Source organism: Protopterus annectens, chromosome 5.part0 (genome assembly GCF_019279795.1).
Source record: "Protopterus annectens isolate FY-2018-M chromosome 5.part0, PAN1.0, whole genome shotgun sequence".
NCBI lineage: Eukaryota > Metazoa > Chordata > Ceratodontiformes > Protopteridae > Protopterus > Protopterus annectens.
The window spans coordinates 1,453,907,570-1,453,923,271 of NC_056735.1; the positions used below are offsets into that span (position 1 = coordinate 1,453,907,570).

Below are 15,702 nucleotides of genomic sequence, written 5' to 3' on the forward strand. Positions count from 1 at the left end.
CAAAATGGAGTAGAGTGCTAGCTACAGTCTTGATTAACCCTGTACCATATATGGGGTACTTCAGGCTAAACATTTTGTGGATGGGCTACCAGTTAGTGCAGAGGATTAAGGCACTGAACTGTTAGTGAGCCTCTTACCTAATGCAAAGGCAGAGGGTTCCATTCCTTCCACCTCCACTTGCCTGTGGTGTGGCTCTAAATAAGTCACTTAACCAGACCACGCTCCCAGGCTGAGTCTGAAAAAGGTCCACATGGGTCAGCACTCTGTTCTAGTTAACAAATACCAATGAGATAAATGTCTGAAGTTCTGAATTGTTTGTTGGACTTTAAACTGTATGATGACATCTGTTTCCTTTAAGAATAAAATAAATAATCTGAACATATCACTTTTACTTACCACATTAATTCATTGGGTCAGAGAAGTTCAATATTAGTCTGTGAAATAAAATAATTAACAGCATACAGTTTACATTTTGTTTGTACTGTCAGCCTAAAACTTAGTTAAATTCCTTCCTGGTAAAAGGTGTACTATTTTTGTCAAATGCTATGTAAACTGAAGAGACTGTTAAAATGTCTTGCCAAGTGAATAACATGCAACATTAAGACTGAGCAAGTGATTCAGTGAAGATATCAAAGCCTAAAAAACAAATTAAGTGCTGGAAAACCATGCATGTAGGCACTAAGGAAGAAGTATCTCCGAAAAGCAATGACATCTGAAATGGATACAAGAAAGGGAGCACAGCTGTTCAGGGTGGTAGGCTTCTAAAGATAGTTCTTTTTATGATCTGTCCTCTATGCTGCAACGTATGCATGATGAGAAGAAGAAAAAAATCCATGTGTGAGAACAAAAAGATGCCTGTTAGTATGTGAAAGGAAGCATTTTCTGCAGCAGTAAGGTCAGATTGACTACTATTACTGGAGCAGTATCCTGAGCCCAGTGCCTGAGGCAAATGCAAGAACTCTCTTATCTTGTGTCTGAGCCAAGGCATCTAACAGGACTAACAGCAACATGTCAATGAACAATTACTGAATTTTTTTGATTCTGAAAGGCAAGACAGACATTGCAGAAAATAACTTATCTAGTTACCCATTATAAGACACATATGAATCTCTTGTTTAACAGAAAGCCTAAATGGCACAAGGTAAGTCTCTCGAATACCCTTCAAAGCAGCACATGCTGATACCACTTAAAAATCAATCAGCAACCTGAACCAAAGAAACAAGAAAATAAACTTATTGTCACAGTCCTTCATTCTTATGTCATAGTCCTTCACTCTTATGTCATAGTCCTTCATTCTTATGTCATAGTCCTTCATTCTTATGTCATAGTCCTTCACTCTTATGTCATAGTCCTTCATTCTTATGTCATAGTCCTTCACTCTTATGTCATAGTCCTTCATTCTTATGTCATAGTCCTTCATTCTTATGTCATAGTCCTTCACTCTTATGTCATAGTCCTTCATTCTTATGTCATAGTCCTTCACTCTTATGTCATAGTCCTTCATTCTTATGTCATAGTCCTTCATTCTTATGTCATAGTCCTTCACTCTTATGTCATAGTCCTTCATTCTTATGTCATAGTCCTTCACTCTTATGTCATAGTCCTTCATTCTTATGTCATAGTCCTTCACTCTTGGTAACAAGCAGATCTGCTAGATTGAACATTTTTATTTCTTTATTGTTTTTTTTAACCTATCAGTAAAAACAAAATGAATACTCCGGCAAAGCTAGAACTTCCACTGAGTGACCTCCCAAACCTCTTGTATCAGAGGCACATGGGATATATGCAAATGATCCTTATTAACATCAGATGTTTCAGCTAATTGGTGATTCTGAACGCCCTGGAAAATCCAACTGGGCACAGAGCCCATTTTCACTGGAGGCCCAGGAAGAAAGGCTCCAATGTACAAACAATAGTCTTTATAATATTTTTTAAAAGAGGCAGAACTGCATTTCAAATTAGATGAAGTATACATTCACCCACATTGTTGCTATTTTTACCACAAAGCAATATGTCTTAAAAGAGGTATAGTGTTGAGAAATAGAAGACAGGGGTAGCTGAGGCTGAGTAAAACAAAGTGGGTAGCGTGGCAGAGTGAGTTACAGTAGATGTAAGAGAGGAAATGGAGGGAGTTGAGCAGAAATGAGGTTTAAGAGGTGTGATCTGCTAATCTGGTGCGGCACAATTGCAGAGTCAGGAGTTGGGTAAGTGAGATTTTAGCTGTAGTTTGAATTACTTTAGCGAGCAATCCTGTCCGTCTATTAGGGAGATGGTGTTCCAGGTTTCTGACACTTGATGGGCTGAGGAGCAAATGCTCTGGATTATGCGGAAAGCTCCACATTTAATGACGAATGAAGCCATTGTTCCACTGTTCCGCATTGAACAGCTTTAGCTCCGCAACACGGGTTTTGATTGGTTTGTATACCGCAATTGCTGCCAATTGGCATCGCAGTATACAAACCAATGCGAGAGTTCCTCTTGTAGGTGAAATCTCTGGATATCCTTGAATGACACATTCAAATCCTGCCTCTCTTTATTTACTAACAGAATTCTTGGGGAGGGTAGGGCTTATTTTCCTAAAAAAAAGTCTCAGTAAATCGATCCGAATCATGTACCAAGAGTGCGTCGTGTACGTACCTACGCAATATCTTAACAGGAAGGAGGGTTTATTTCGGTTTGGTGCTTCTCTCTCCCAACGTGGTTAGGACTGGGAATATTGCAGAATTTTAATGATAACTAGTGCAGTTGTTGAACATGTCCTTTTGGGGCTTAGAGATGCAGCAGTTGATCAGAATACTGTATTGTCGTGGGATACAAAATTGGAGGTGTTCTGATAGGAACATAGATGTTTTCAAGTTGTAGTGGAATGCTTATAAAGCTTTCTCCTTAAAATCACACTGCAGTGTCCAACCAAATGTTGTACCTTTAGTTTAAGCAAATATGGTTCTAGTGATGATGCAGCATTTTGTTTAACAAAGAAAATAAAACTGCCAGGAACTTGCCCCTAAGTTAAATGCAAAGCATTATGTAAGGGGAGAACAAGGAAACTAATAAAGATGGATGAGTGACTGACAACCACTGTAAATAGGGCTACCACCTGTTCTTCATAGGTTCATAGGTATGTACTAGGCTAATGGCCCTGGGGCCTTTACAAGCCTAGCCCATAGGATTACACTGGCATCATGCCACCTGACCTTAGTTCCCAGCGCCTCTGTCGAGTAAAGCCACTGGAGTGATCCCTCGGGTGAATTTTCTATTTCCCATCCACTCATCAAGATCTCTCTTGAAGAGGGCCAGTGAGGTGCCCTGCTTGACATGTATGGGAAGTCTATTCCATAGCATGGGCAGTCTCTGGGTTATGAACCTGTCCCTCCAGCATGTTCTCTTGATTGTGGTAATGAGGTTGAGGTCTCTGGAGCGTGTGGTGCCGAGGGATTGGGATTTCTTTAGATGTAGCATTTCTAACAGAGCTGGGTCAGACATAGCTTTGTAAGTCAAGCAGAGATTGCCTCTAAATAGGCGATATGAGACAGAGAATAGTTGAGTTTTTTTACTCTGTCCATATAGGATAAATGTTTAAGGCCTAGGATCCTCTTTGTGAGGTATGTTTGCGGCCTCTACAGTTGTTGCAGGTGTTTAGTGAGGTACATGCCAAATGGGGCATTGTACTCAATGATTTGCCTAATGAGGGAAGAGTAGAGGGAGACAATGACCTCTTTCTTCCTGGATGCAAAACCCTTAGTAATGAGCTGTGCCACATAGAAGGACTCTCTGACCACAGTGGCAATGTGGTGGTCAAAAGAGAGGTTGCTGTCAGCCTGTGTTCCCAGATCTCTTATAATGCCTTCTGTGTTCAGTGGACTACCATCGATGTAGTAATTAAATGGGAACCGAGTTTTTCCCAAAGGGGATGACGACACATTTTTTGGCAATGAGCTTAAAATCATGGTTCTGACACCAATCGTTGGTCTCAGTGAAGCCTTTCTGTAGGATGTCAACATCACTCAGGGAGTTAATAATAGCTCCCAACTTGCAATTGTCTGTGAACTTTCACAGACAGAATCCCTTCATGTTGGCCTGGACTTCAGAGAAGTAGATGCCAAACAGGAGAGGACCCAGGACCGAACCCTGTGGACTCCACTTGTGACTGGCCAGCAGTCTGACTTGGAGTCACCTACTTTCACACTGTGGGTTCTACCTGTGAGCCGGTTTGCAACCCACTGAGTGCTACAGGGGTTGATGCCTGGCTTAGTGAGTTTTTCTATGATTCCTGAGTGAGGAATGGTATCAAAGGCCTTGGCCTGATCAAGGTAGGCTGTATGAATCACCTTGCCTTCATCCACAGCTCTGGTGGCTAACTCAAAGAAGTTGAGCAAGTTGAGCAGGCATGATCTTCCCTTCACAAAGCAAAACTGTGTAGGATCCAGAGTTGGGAGATTCCATATATCCTTGTTTATTAGGTCCATGATGATCTGTTTGCATATCAGACTCGTCAGGCTAATGGGGCAATAGTTCCCAGAGTCTATATTCACTCCTCCTTTGTGGAGAGGGATGACTGTAGCAGTGCGCCATTTGGTAGGGACAGAGCCTGAGGTAAGGCTGTAATTGAACAGGGCACACAGGTGAGGTGCCAGTTCACTCTATAGTTCATGTAGAACACAGCCAGGGATATTGTTAGGTCCCACAGAAACTGTATTCTTGGCCTTGGACAGTGCTGTATAACCTGTGCAGCAGTAATACTGGGTGCCTGGCAATCTACTGGTATTGTGACTGGTCCCTGGGGGGGTAAAGTTGGCACTGAATCTGTCGGCCAGTATATTGGCAATATCTGCTGGCTCAGTAAAGGAGGTACCATTGTGCAGTAGCTCAAAGCAAATCTGGGTATGGCCGTGGAGATTCTTTACATAACTATAGAAGGCCTTGTGGTTGTCTTTACTATCTGCTGCAATTCTATTTTCATAGGTAGCTTTAGAGGATTTGATGAGGGATCTCAACTTTTTGTTGAGGCCGATAAGGGAGTTTTTCCAGTCTTGGGACTTCACCTTATTCTGCATCAGTTTCCTCTTTCTGTTGTTGAGTTTGTTTATGGCAGGGGACCAACAGATTGGCTTCCTTTTTTTGGAGGAGAGCGTCTTGGTCCTGTTGGGTATGGCGAGATCCATGTGTTTGTGTATGTGCTTGTACAGTGCATTGGTGTATGATCCAGTGGTCATGCAACTGATCTCCATTTGCATAGGTGACATGAAGTTAGCCACCTCTGTTTTTAGGAACCCAAAGTTAGCTTTGGAGAAGTTTTTCATGGTGGTTACCTTTGCGGGGTGGGAGGGATGTGGATTTCCAAGGTGATTAGTTTGTGGTCAGATCTAACCAGGGAGGAGTTGACTATTGGTGTAGAGCAATGGTCACCCATGTTAGTAATGACCAGATCAAGGAAGTTGCTACCTCTAGTGGGGGTAAGAATGAGCTGGTCCAGGGCATTGGAATTGAATTCCAGGAAATATTGGGCAAGTGTATTGGTACATGAGTAGTTTTCCCAGTTAATGGAGGGGTAGTTGAAGTTACCCAGTATGAGAGCGTTAGGTTGGACCCTAATATTCCCCAGGGTGCTTAGGAATGTGGAATGTGAGTCTTGGGACATGGTTGGGGACCTATAGCAGGCTACGACCTGAATTGCTGTCTTACCCAATGTTAGCCGCACCTGAAGTGTCTCATATGCATTATGTTGGGCTACTAGTCTGGAGGTGTGCACATCCTTTATGAAGATGGAAACACCACCGCCTTTGGTGCTTCGGTCCAAGTTCTGGGGCTGAAAGGTGTGGAATGAGTTATAGCCTGGTAGTGCAGGGGTGCTTTCTGCTGCCTTGAACCAGGTCTCTGTTATGGCACAAATGTTGATGTTCTCCATTTTAAGGAGTGCTTTGAGCATGTGTGTTTTGAGATTTAGACTTCTTTCATTGAGCAGCATGACCCTCAGATGGCATTTGTTTGTAACTGTTATGGTGGTAATTTGGTCTTTGGAACATCACCTAAAAAAGGCACTATAGGGGTGGTAAGAGCCATTCTTCATTTTGTAGGATGAGTCAGGTTCTAGTTACTTGTAACCCTAAGTCTAAAAACTAAACCTAAACCTACTGTGCTTTTAGTACCCTGTGGACGGGGCTGCACAGGTTTGGGCATAACAAAGTGGTTGGCCATACCTCTCAACCTCTTTGTGCAAGAAATCTGGACAAAACCCAACCTAATACGGAGAAAAAAGCACAAAAATAGATGCATTTTAAATATTGCTCTTATAAACTTAGAAAATTTGCTAGAATAACAGGATCTGTGTTAGCATACATTTTCTGAAGGATATGTGTTTCCTTATGCAGTGACAGCTGTGTTTGGGAAATGCCTGCCCTAGGTACAAAAATAAATAAATAAATTAAAAAGGCATCAGTTAAATGGTGTTGTGGCTCTCGCTGTTTCAGCAATTAGCATATTTTGAATTAAAAAAAATGATCTAGCTCTCAAATGTATGGATTTTTGCAGAATGGCTGGATTGTTGGCTCATTTTTGTTCTGCTCCTTATAAAAATAGTGGTTTTATTGAATTTTACAGATGTTCTACCATGCCCCATTTCAATGGCATGTTTCGCACAGTGCGAAAATAGGGTGTTCCACATTTTGACCATTTGTCACACATTGTCAGAGTCTTTTTTCCACATTGGTCTCACTTGAGAGGTTGAGACCTATGTTGATGGGAGTAGAGGGAAGAGGCAGAATTATTAGGTTTTGTTATATGTAGGAGGTCTTTTGTCAGAAGAGCACAAGCTTCTGGGTGGGTTCTATGGTTGTACAACATTGTGTAGAGATGGACAGTCATTTAGTTTATAAGACTGTTGACAATAAGGATTTGGGATTATGTGAGCTGGTGGGGCAGTTCAAGCCACTAGAGGTGTCTGAAGGCCAAACAATGATGTGATCTATGGGGGAGGCTGGCTGCAAACTTTGCAGCCTTGTTGTAGCACTGCTCGAGTTTGTTTAGTTGAGCTAATTGAATGTTTGTCAGTAAGGATGCTGATTAGAGCAGGTAATAGGAGGGTAGTGGAGATATAACTTCTTCCAGTGTTAAATAGGGAGAGTTTTGCCCTCTAGGGACTGTTTAGTTTCTGGTGTTTTTTTTTCACTGTATATTGAATGCGGAAGTCAGACTTTAGGCCATCATCTGTGTTAAGCTCCTTTGGTTTGTGTGACACATTCTATTCTGGTATTGTTGGAAGAGGTATTAGAGAAGTATGCTTTCTATGATGGTCAGGTGAGAAAGATACAGGCAATATCCCACAGTGTATGTACTAGATCTTACAGGCTATATACTGGAACTACACACACACACACACACACACACACACACACACACACACACACACACACACACACACACACACACACACACACACACACACACACACACACACACACACACACACACACACACACACACACACACACACACACACACACACACACACACACACACACACAGTCACTCACACACACACACGTGCACACATGCACATACACACACACACACACACGCACACACTCATACGCGCGCATGCGCGCACGCACCCATGCACACGCACACACATGCACGCGCACACACGCATACGTGCGCACACGCACGCGCGCACACACGCGCACACACATGAGCGCACACACGCACACATGCACGCACACACACGCACACACACACACACACACACACACACACACACACACACACACTTACAGTTATAATACCTGAGGAAAAGGAACTTGTTTTAGGAAAGCTACACACTGTGAATGGTAATAAGAATGAACTATTCCTCAGGAATTTGAGGAATTTTGTGCAGCAAAGAGCTATTATTCCATTAAAAATATATACACAGTCTGGGATACGAAAGTGACAAATGTCTTAGCTCATCTCTTGTACAAGAAAAAGTTTTTCAAGTAGCTCAAGAATACACATAATTAGATTTTACACCAGGCATTATTATTTGAATAATCATCAGGGGGATGGAACCTGGAAAAATTATAAAGAGCAGTAGTGTGTCTTTATACTTTGTTCTTTGTTCTTGTCCTCACTTCACCAGGGAGACCAAAGAGTACTATAAGAAGACATTCCTAAATCCTAGTGGTAAAAGTGGCTTTTTAATAAATTATAGCTGTTCCAAAGTTGCTATATGAAAGTTGTCAATCAAAAAATGTACACTGTGCAACTCCAATATGGAAATAGAAGCCCATTCTGGAAAGTTTGCTAACAGTTTGTAGGATCTCTTAAGGTGAAGGGCTGACTGGCCAGCAATTCATTAGAATGTCAGCTATATAAACATTTCTGTCATTTAAAATGAAATGGATCCTGACAGCACTCATCACAATATGGAAAGAGAGAGACAGAGGGAGAGGCATACCCCAGGTTACTTGGGAATAAGTGTTCAAGTGCCAATGTACAAGAACAAAGGGGTTAGTCAAATTACAGGACAGTAGAGACATATCAATCTCCTGTAGCTGTGGTGGTACAGCGGTAGCGTTGTTGCCTCACAGCAAGAGGTTCTCCTGTTCGATTCTCGGCTGGAGTGCCTTCTGTGTGTAGTCTGTATGTCCTCTCCGCTGTCGAGTGGCCTCCGAAAGACATGCGTGAATGGGCGTGCCTTCGCTGAGGTTTGGGCATCGGGCTGGCAACTCGGCACCATAAAAATCTACTGCCAATCATTAGCAGACCAGAGTTCTGCTGTGGCGACCCCTAACTGGGAAAAGCCAAAAAGACAAACAAACAAACAAACAGAGACATATCAATCTCCTGCCATGTTATATGAAAATGTTAGACAGGGTGACAGATAAATGAATACAGAACAGCAGAAAGTAAGATGGGAGATGAACTGTTCAGATTCAGGTTGGGAAACAACCTTATTCCCCTATGTTTGCAGCGAGACGATTAATGGGGGACAAGCCAGAAAATGAGGAAAAGAGTCTGTGAATTCCTAGACATGGAGAAAGCATATGACAAGGTCCCAAGAATGTTCATTTGGGCAGCCCTGAGATAGTTCAAAGTCCCAGAAATATTGCTAGAATGAATCAATCCACACTATATTACTAGAATTAATACAGAATTAATCAATCCACATTAGTCACACATTATAAGCTAGTGTGTCTTCTATGGGACTGGTTTAAACTCAGAACAGTATCAGTAGACAGTTGCTTCCTAATACGATTCACCTTACTACTCAAAATACTTAGAGAACTTCAGCAGTAACAATTTATTTTTTCTCCCTGATGATGCATTTTAATAGGAATGGCATTTCTTACAGGCTGATGTTATTAATTTCTGTGTGGACTATTAAATCTTAGCATACTGAAGATATACACAAATCAGACGAACCATAATGGATCATTATAGTTGTTCAAGACAATCAAAGCCAGCTGTTGCGTTAACAGCTCTCAGAAATTAACAAAAGACATTGCATAATGTGTGGTATCACTTACCCAAGTCTTGATTGTGAGCTTTTTCCTGCCCTTCAAAATACAAGAGGCTGTAGCCATCCCAGAGTTTGTTCATGCCTACTGGGCACATTGGCACCTCTTCGGTTTGGCTGTGCTTCACCAGCAAATACCCAACGTTAACACTACGACCTGGCATTCCAGGCAACCCACGAGGACCTGGATGGCCTGGGTAACCTTTGATAATATGATGAATAAAAAATACCTGTGAATCTAAACTGTATCATGTTTCTGATATACCAACAATGTAAATATGCAAATCTATAAACATTTTATTTGCACCAATACGTATGTTTATATATAATAATGTTAATATTGAAATACCTTATGATTTTTTTCATGCATAAATGCATATATTGTATATATAATATAAATATCAAATTGCCTTATGAATCTTTTCATGCATAAATGCAGTGCACTCTAGATTTTGTTAATAAACAGAGCTTTTGTCATTGGGTTGCTGCTGACAAATGCAGCTATCTGACTTAGCTCAGTCAGCCTATCATTGCTTATCAAAGAAAAATAAAAAATATGTCCTAAAGTAAAGCAACAAAAATAAAAATAAAAGCTTCTTTAAAAGTATTCATTCATGCATTTATATAAACTTTTATTTAAACTCATATATAAACTTTTATAGAGCAATTAATTTGCTGTTACACTGAAAATCTATCCACATTCATCATTTTATAGGGTGTTACTAATTACCTTGAAAGCCTACAGGACCTCTTTGACCCATTGGGCCTTGACTTCCACGAATGCCTGGGAATGACACTCTCCCAGGAATGCCTGGCATTCCTGGTTGTCCCTCTGGACCTCGCAAACCTGTAAAATATTGATTACATCATTCAGAAATGTCTGGGAAAAATGTTAACAGTCAAATAACATTAATATTTTAATTGCACTCTGTAATACCTATATCACCAGGAGGGCCTTGGGGTCCATGCTCGCCTTGACGTCCAGAAGGCCCTTGAATTCCAATGTGTCCCATAGTTCCTTTTTCTGCTTTTATATGTAGAGGGAGGGAATAATTCCCAGGGGAACCTGGTGATCCTTTGACACCTGAAATAGTAAAGAAAAATGTGAATACAGAGTAAGCACCCAAATTCTTATGCATAAAAAGATTGTACCTTTCATAAGTTTAAACCACATTTACATTTACAGCCTCATGAGTCTACACCTTAGAATTCATACTGTTCCATAACATGCACATTTCAAATCTGAATCCTATTCTTTTTTTTACTGTTTTCTTCTCCTTCACATTAACAGTCTGATGAAATACAGGAGATACTTAATATAGCCCTAGTCAGTGTGTTTTATTTGATACTTATTTTTTATTTATTAACCAGATATGCAAGCGGAGTCACTCTTTGCAAATCTCAGACTGGCAGCAAATGCAATATATAAGAAACGTTGCCCATTATGATTGGAATCATAAGACTAATTTGTTTACATACAATTGGATATACTCACTTATTGTACATATACAACCCAAAGAGTATTAAGTATAAAATACAAGAAGAAGAAATGATTTAAAAGGCCGCGGTGGTGCAGCGGTTAGCGTTGTTGCCTCACAGCAAGAGGTTCTCCCGTTTAATTCTCAGCTGGAGCGCCTTCTGTGTGGAGTCTGCATGTCCGTACGGTCGAGTGACATTAAAGACATGCAGGTAGGTGCGTGGGTGTGCCTTCTTTGAAGGTTGGGCATCAGACTGGCAACTCGGCACCATAAAAAAAAAATCCCCTGCCAATCATTAGAGGACCTGAGTTTCACTGTGGCGACCCCTAACTGGGAAAAGCTGAAAGACATTACTTACTTTACTTTACAAGAAAAAGAAATGATTTGCAATTTAATGGTCACACTTAAGGGAAGATCAGAGTTAAGGATGCAATATTATTTCTAATGAAAATTTATTTTCCATCCATATTGCCACGATAACTCTCAACCTCTAAGTGCAAGAAATACGGACAAAGCTAAAAATAATGGGGGGTGGGTGGTAAATGCCCAAATTCAGGGACTAATTCTAAATATTGTTCTTATAAACTTAGAAAGCTGCTAGAATAATAGATTTTACATTAACGTGCATTTTCTGCAGGATATGAAGTCTGAAAGTCAAATGCATGTCATTATTTAGTGACATCAATACGCAATGACTTGCCAACACCACAGTTCTTTAAGGAACATACCATAAATATGAATAAAAATTAGGACATTCTCCAAAAATCTGGACAACTGAGTGGTGTGATAGCCACTACAAAATTAAGTCCTCCCTAGTAACACTTACAGTGCATTTTGCCATATGTAGACATTCTTCTTTAATGCCAGTCATTTTTCCATGTAATGTTAGATTTGTCTAATCCTATAACTTTGGAAGTTCTATACTTCATCTACATTTTTGCTAATTTGTTTATGAGCTATGGCCAATAATATAAGTTTTTACCTCTTTATTGCCTTACACATTTCTACTAACAGTATCTGTTTTGGACATTTACTGAATGTGCACTTTCTCTTTCAAATGTCACTAAAATGTATTCCAATAATGCTGTAGATTATGGCACTCGGAAAATATTCCAATGTTTTTTATTAATTCTTTCACATTTTCTCCTGCATCTTTCTTCCACTTCTGAGTAATGTAAGTTACATTTATATATATATTTTAGGTATAATTTGTTTTTGTTACATGTTATAGGTTGCTTAACAAACTTTAACTAACTTTTTCTCCCATATATTGCCTTTAGTAAGTCCTCACCTGGAGATTCACTTATAGTTCTGGACAACCTTACAGTAACAGGAAGCCTGACTGGCTGAACACAAGCGGTGGGCAATCAAACTAACAAAGAGGATGGGAGCAGAAGAATGGCACCAGAGAGAAAGAAAGGTTGAACTGAATTTGATAAATATATATACACAACAAAAGGAAAGCAGAAAAAACATTGATATGATTTGGGCACGCCAACTGATCAGAGACAACAAAGAGGGTGCTGAAGAGAAAGGATAGAAAGCTGAGAAGGGTAATGCTAAAGTCAACAAAAGAATCTTCATGGAAGAAGTGCTGAGAACTTCAAATGGTACATGAAAGGGGATGTGATAAGAGAGGGCCTGATGGATTCAAGGCCTGCGATAGATGCAGTGTGAGGCAAAGGAAAAATAGGGAAGAGTCAAGCTTAGATGAATAACCAGACAGACTAAACAGATTAATGGCCTTTGCTCTTAGTGCTATTCATAGGCTCTTATCTTTTTTCCATCTTATTCTCATTCTATTTGCTTTTTCTCATCGATACTTTATTAGTGTTAATATATGATCCCCATCTTTCTCAGTTCTCCTCCCCTCCATATAACTACACAATCAGCTATAGATTTTCCCCAATATTATTTCATTACAGTTTCACTTTGATGGTTGTAGTACATATACTACTGCTCCAAATCTCTTAAGAGTGCTTTAAAAGCTTATATTTTAAGGCTGGGTCTAGTAGGTCTCTCCATACTTGAGGAAATAACTCCAGCAAGATATGTTTCAACAGATAAAATACCTCTTTTGAAAACTTTCCACTGGCTTCATTTCGACTGAGGTAGTAAACAAAAACTTTAACGAGGAAATGTACTATCTGTCCACAGAACATTTTACAGTAACAACAAACAACAAACTAAGTTTGCTCATTTCATGTCATTGTATAGTTCTGATTACAAAAGAGAAAGTGTATCTTAAGCTGGGAAGACAGTATTGTTCTGTTTCAGACAAATGATTCAGCAGCAACGCCAGCCCATATCTTTAATGGTTCATTATTTTTTCCACAGTTGTACCGATTGAGAAATGACCCTGCCCCGTGCTATGTAAAGATATCTGAGAGGTTATTACTAAGAATGATTGGGGATAGAATAGTCCAGGTAATATTTACTTCAACTGTTGCTTCTGAAAAGTTTATATGAAACAATCGTTAATATGCTAGTTATTGCTGTAGGAGTTTTGTTACCTGTTCTGTTTATTTCTTGTAGCAAACACCTTTGGTCTTAGTATCTGCGTTCTACAACACTGTAGTAGAATACTATAGTTTACCTTATGGCTGGACATAGTTCCTTGTATTATTATTGCTGTTTAAAATGTAACCATGGTATATATGTATTATATTTCGTATATGCTGCATTGAAATAGAAGGTTGTATGTCCATAACGAAAGTGCCATCTACGAATTAATTTCTGCTGATTTTCTCTGATGTGTGCATTTTTCTATCTCCCTGAGTTGCCTCAGTATTACATACCAATTGCTCTAAATACAGAACAATAACACTAGTGATAAATTATGCCTTGAGAAGTGCCTGTGGTTTCTCTGCATGTTTCTGTCAACTTTCTGTTAATCCTGATTCTTCCCTTTAGCACCATTGTATAATACTATTTTCTGTTCCAAAAACTGGGAGGGAAAATCATTTATTTCATTACTGACAATAACAATAGCAATTCCCATTTGTTTCTATGTTATGCATAAACAGGTTTACTGGGCATCTAAATGGGAGAATACTTCTGTAATCTGAGCTAACGTAATGTGACCCAAGAGCATTCTAGTCCTCTATGTATACTATTTACACATCCTAGATGATTTTTCTGAATCACATTAACAAATACTTTGCCCAACCTACTTGCTAAATTTTATTGGGAAAGGTCATTTTTTTCTCACAACAGTTGACCATTAGCTGCTCCCATGGCTCCCCTCCTTGTTCACCAGGTCTACTAAACCCAACTAGCCTTCACTGGGCTACTCCATCCCATGCTTGGAGTAGACTCAGCAGATCAAGACATCATAGGCCAGCATCACACAGTTGCTGAGGAATATGTTTTGCACCTAGCTTCCTGCCTACTGTTTACATCCATCCTTTTATGTCTTGTTCCTGAAAAGGATGGGCAGTGGGCTTGTTGGCATACAATCCTGTCTCCATGGCAACTCACCCACATCCATGTCCATTAAAGAGAGTGTCTTCCGCACATCCTGTAACTCTGTACATCCTGCCCTCCCAGATGGTCACTCCCATCCTCCCTGACTTTATCCTTAAAACCCTGAGCCACTACCCACACTCGAGTTACCGGGACCATAGTCAAGACTGTACCAGCACTTGCTAAAACTGATGCATATATTGTATAGTCTACATTTAGCTTCAGTAGTGTGAGTATGCTGCATTAAGTTATCAATTATATTTTCCAACTGACAGTACAAAAGACAAACTGCCAGGGCTAATTCTTTGGATATGAAGAAGAAGAAGAACACTGCTTTCCAGCATAATTATCTTGATGCCATTTTATATTGTACCCCTGAGAATGTGCCAGTCTTTACAAATGCTACTTACAAGCTTGTACATTTTATTTTCAGTATTCTTACTGGTTATTATTGGTGCCACTATGTACAAAATGTTAAGTAGTCTGCCTTGAATACCAATTTTTTCTGCACATTACAAGTTCTAATAGCAATGCTCTACCCTGTATCACCTTCCCTCATCCTCTGACATGTACTAACAACAATTTAAGAAGCATGCATGCACTTCCATATAGATAACTTGCTGTAAATGTCCATTCGTTGCTACTTATGTACTCTCAGTGGAAGTTTTCAGAGAAGTAGAATAACCTCAACCCATGTCTCTGGGAGAGTAGAAGACACTTAGCCAGCATCTGCTGAAATTCTCCTTTGATCTCATTGCCTTTCCTTGTGACCCCCTTACAGATAAACAAAACTGAGTTATTGGCATGACAGACAGGAGCTTTCCCCTTTGTACCTCTGGACCAGCACAGGCTCCACAAGCATAGAACTGTGAAGAGGAAAAGCCTGACATAATAAATCTCAGGGGGCGAAACTGCACCCCCCCCCCCAGTTTAGAGCTGTAACTATCTCAACTAGCACCCTGTCCCATTTGCCAATCTGATGCCCCTCTACTCTAAAAAAAAGTCTGCTCATTCAGTGCAGCGGTGCAGCAGTTAGCATTGTTGCCTCACAGCAAGAGGTTCTTCAGTTCAATACTTGGCTGGAGTGCCTTCTCTGCAGAGTCTGCATGTCCTCCTTTTGTTCATATGGGTTTCCACTGAGTGCTCCAGTTTCATCTTACATTCAAAAGACATGCATCTGGAGTGTTTCTCCCTGGGCCTCTGCTGAAAATGGGCTCTGTCCTAGTCAGGCTTTCCCAGTAAACAAATGATAAAGAAAAAAAGAAATTC

At 40.2% G+C, this 15,702-nt stretch overlaps 1 protein-coding gene across 1 annotated transcript in view; it reads right to left on the bottom strand.

Moving 5' to 3' along the window:
- COL4A2 (collagen type IV alpha 2 chain) overlaps window positions 1-15,702 on the bottom strand; it is a 1,470,466-nt gene that overhangs the window by 53,464 nt on the left and 1,401,300 nt on the right. The window contains exons 43-45 of the mRNA XM_044071270.1: window positions 10,428-10,574; window positions 10,221-10,337; window positions 9,501-9,692 (exon numbers count right to left, since the gene is read on the bottom strand). Coding sequence (XP_043927205.1) covers window positions 9,501-9,692; window positions 10,221-10,337; window positions 10,428-10,574 — 456 coding nt within the window. The remainder of the gene's footprint in view (window positions 1-9,500; window positions 9,693-10,220; window positions 10,338-10,427; window positions 10,575-15,702) is intronic.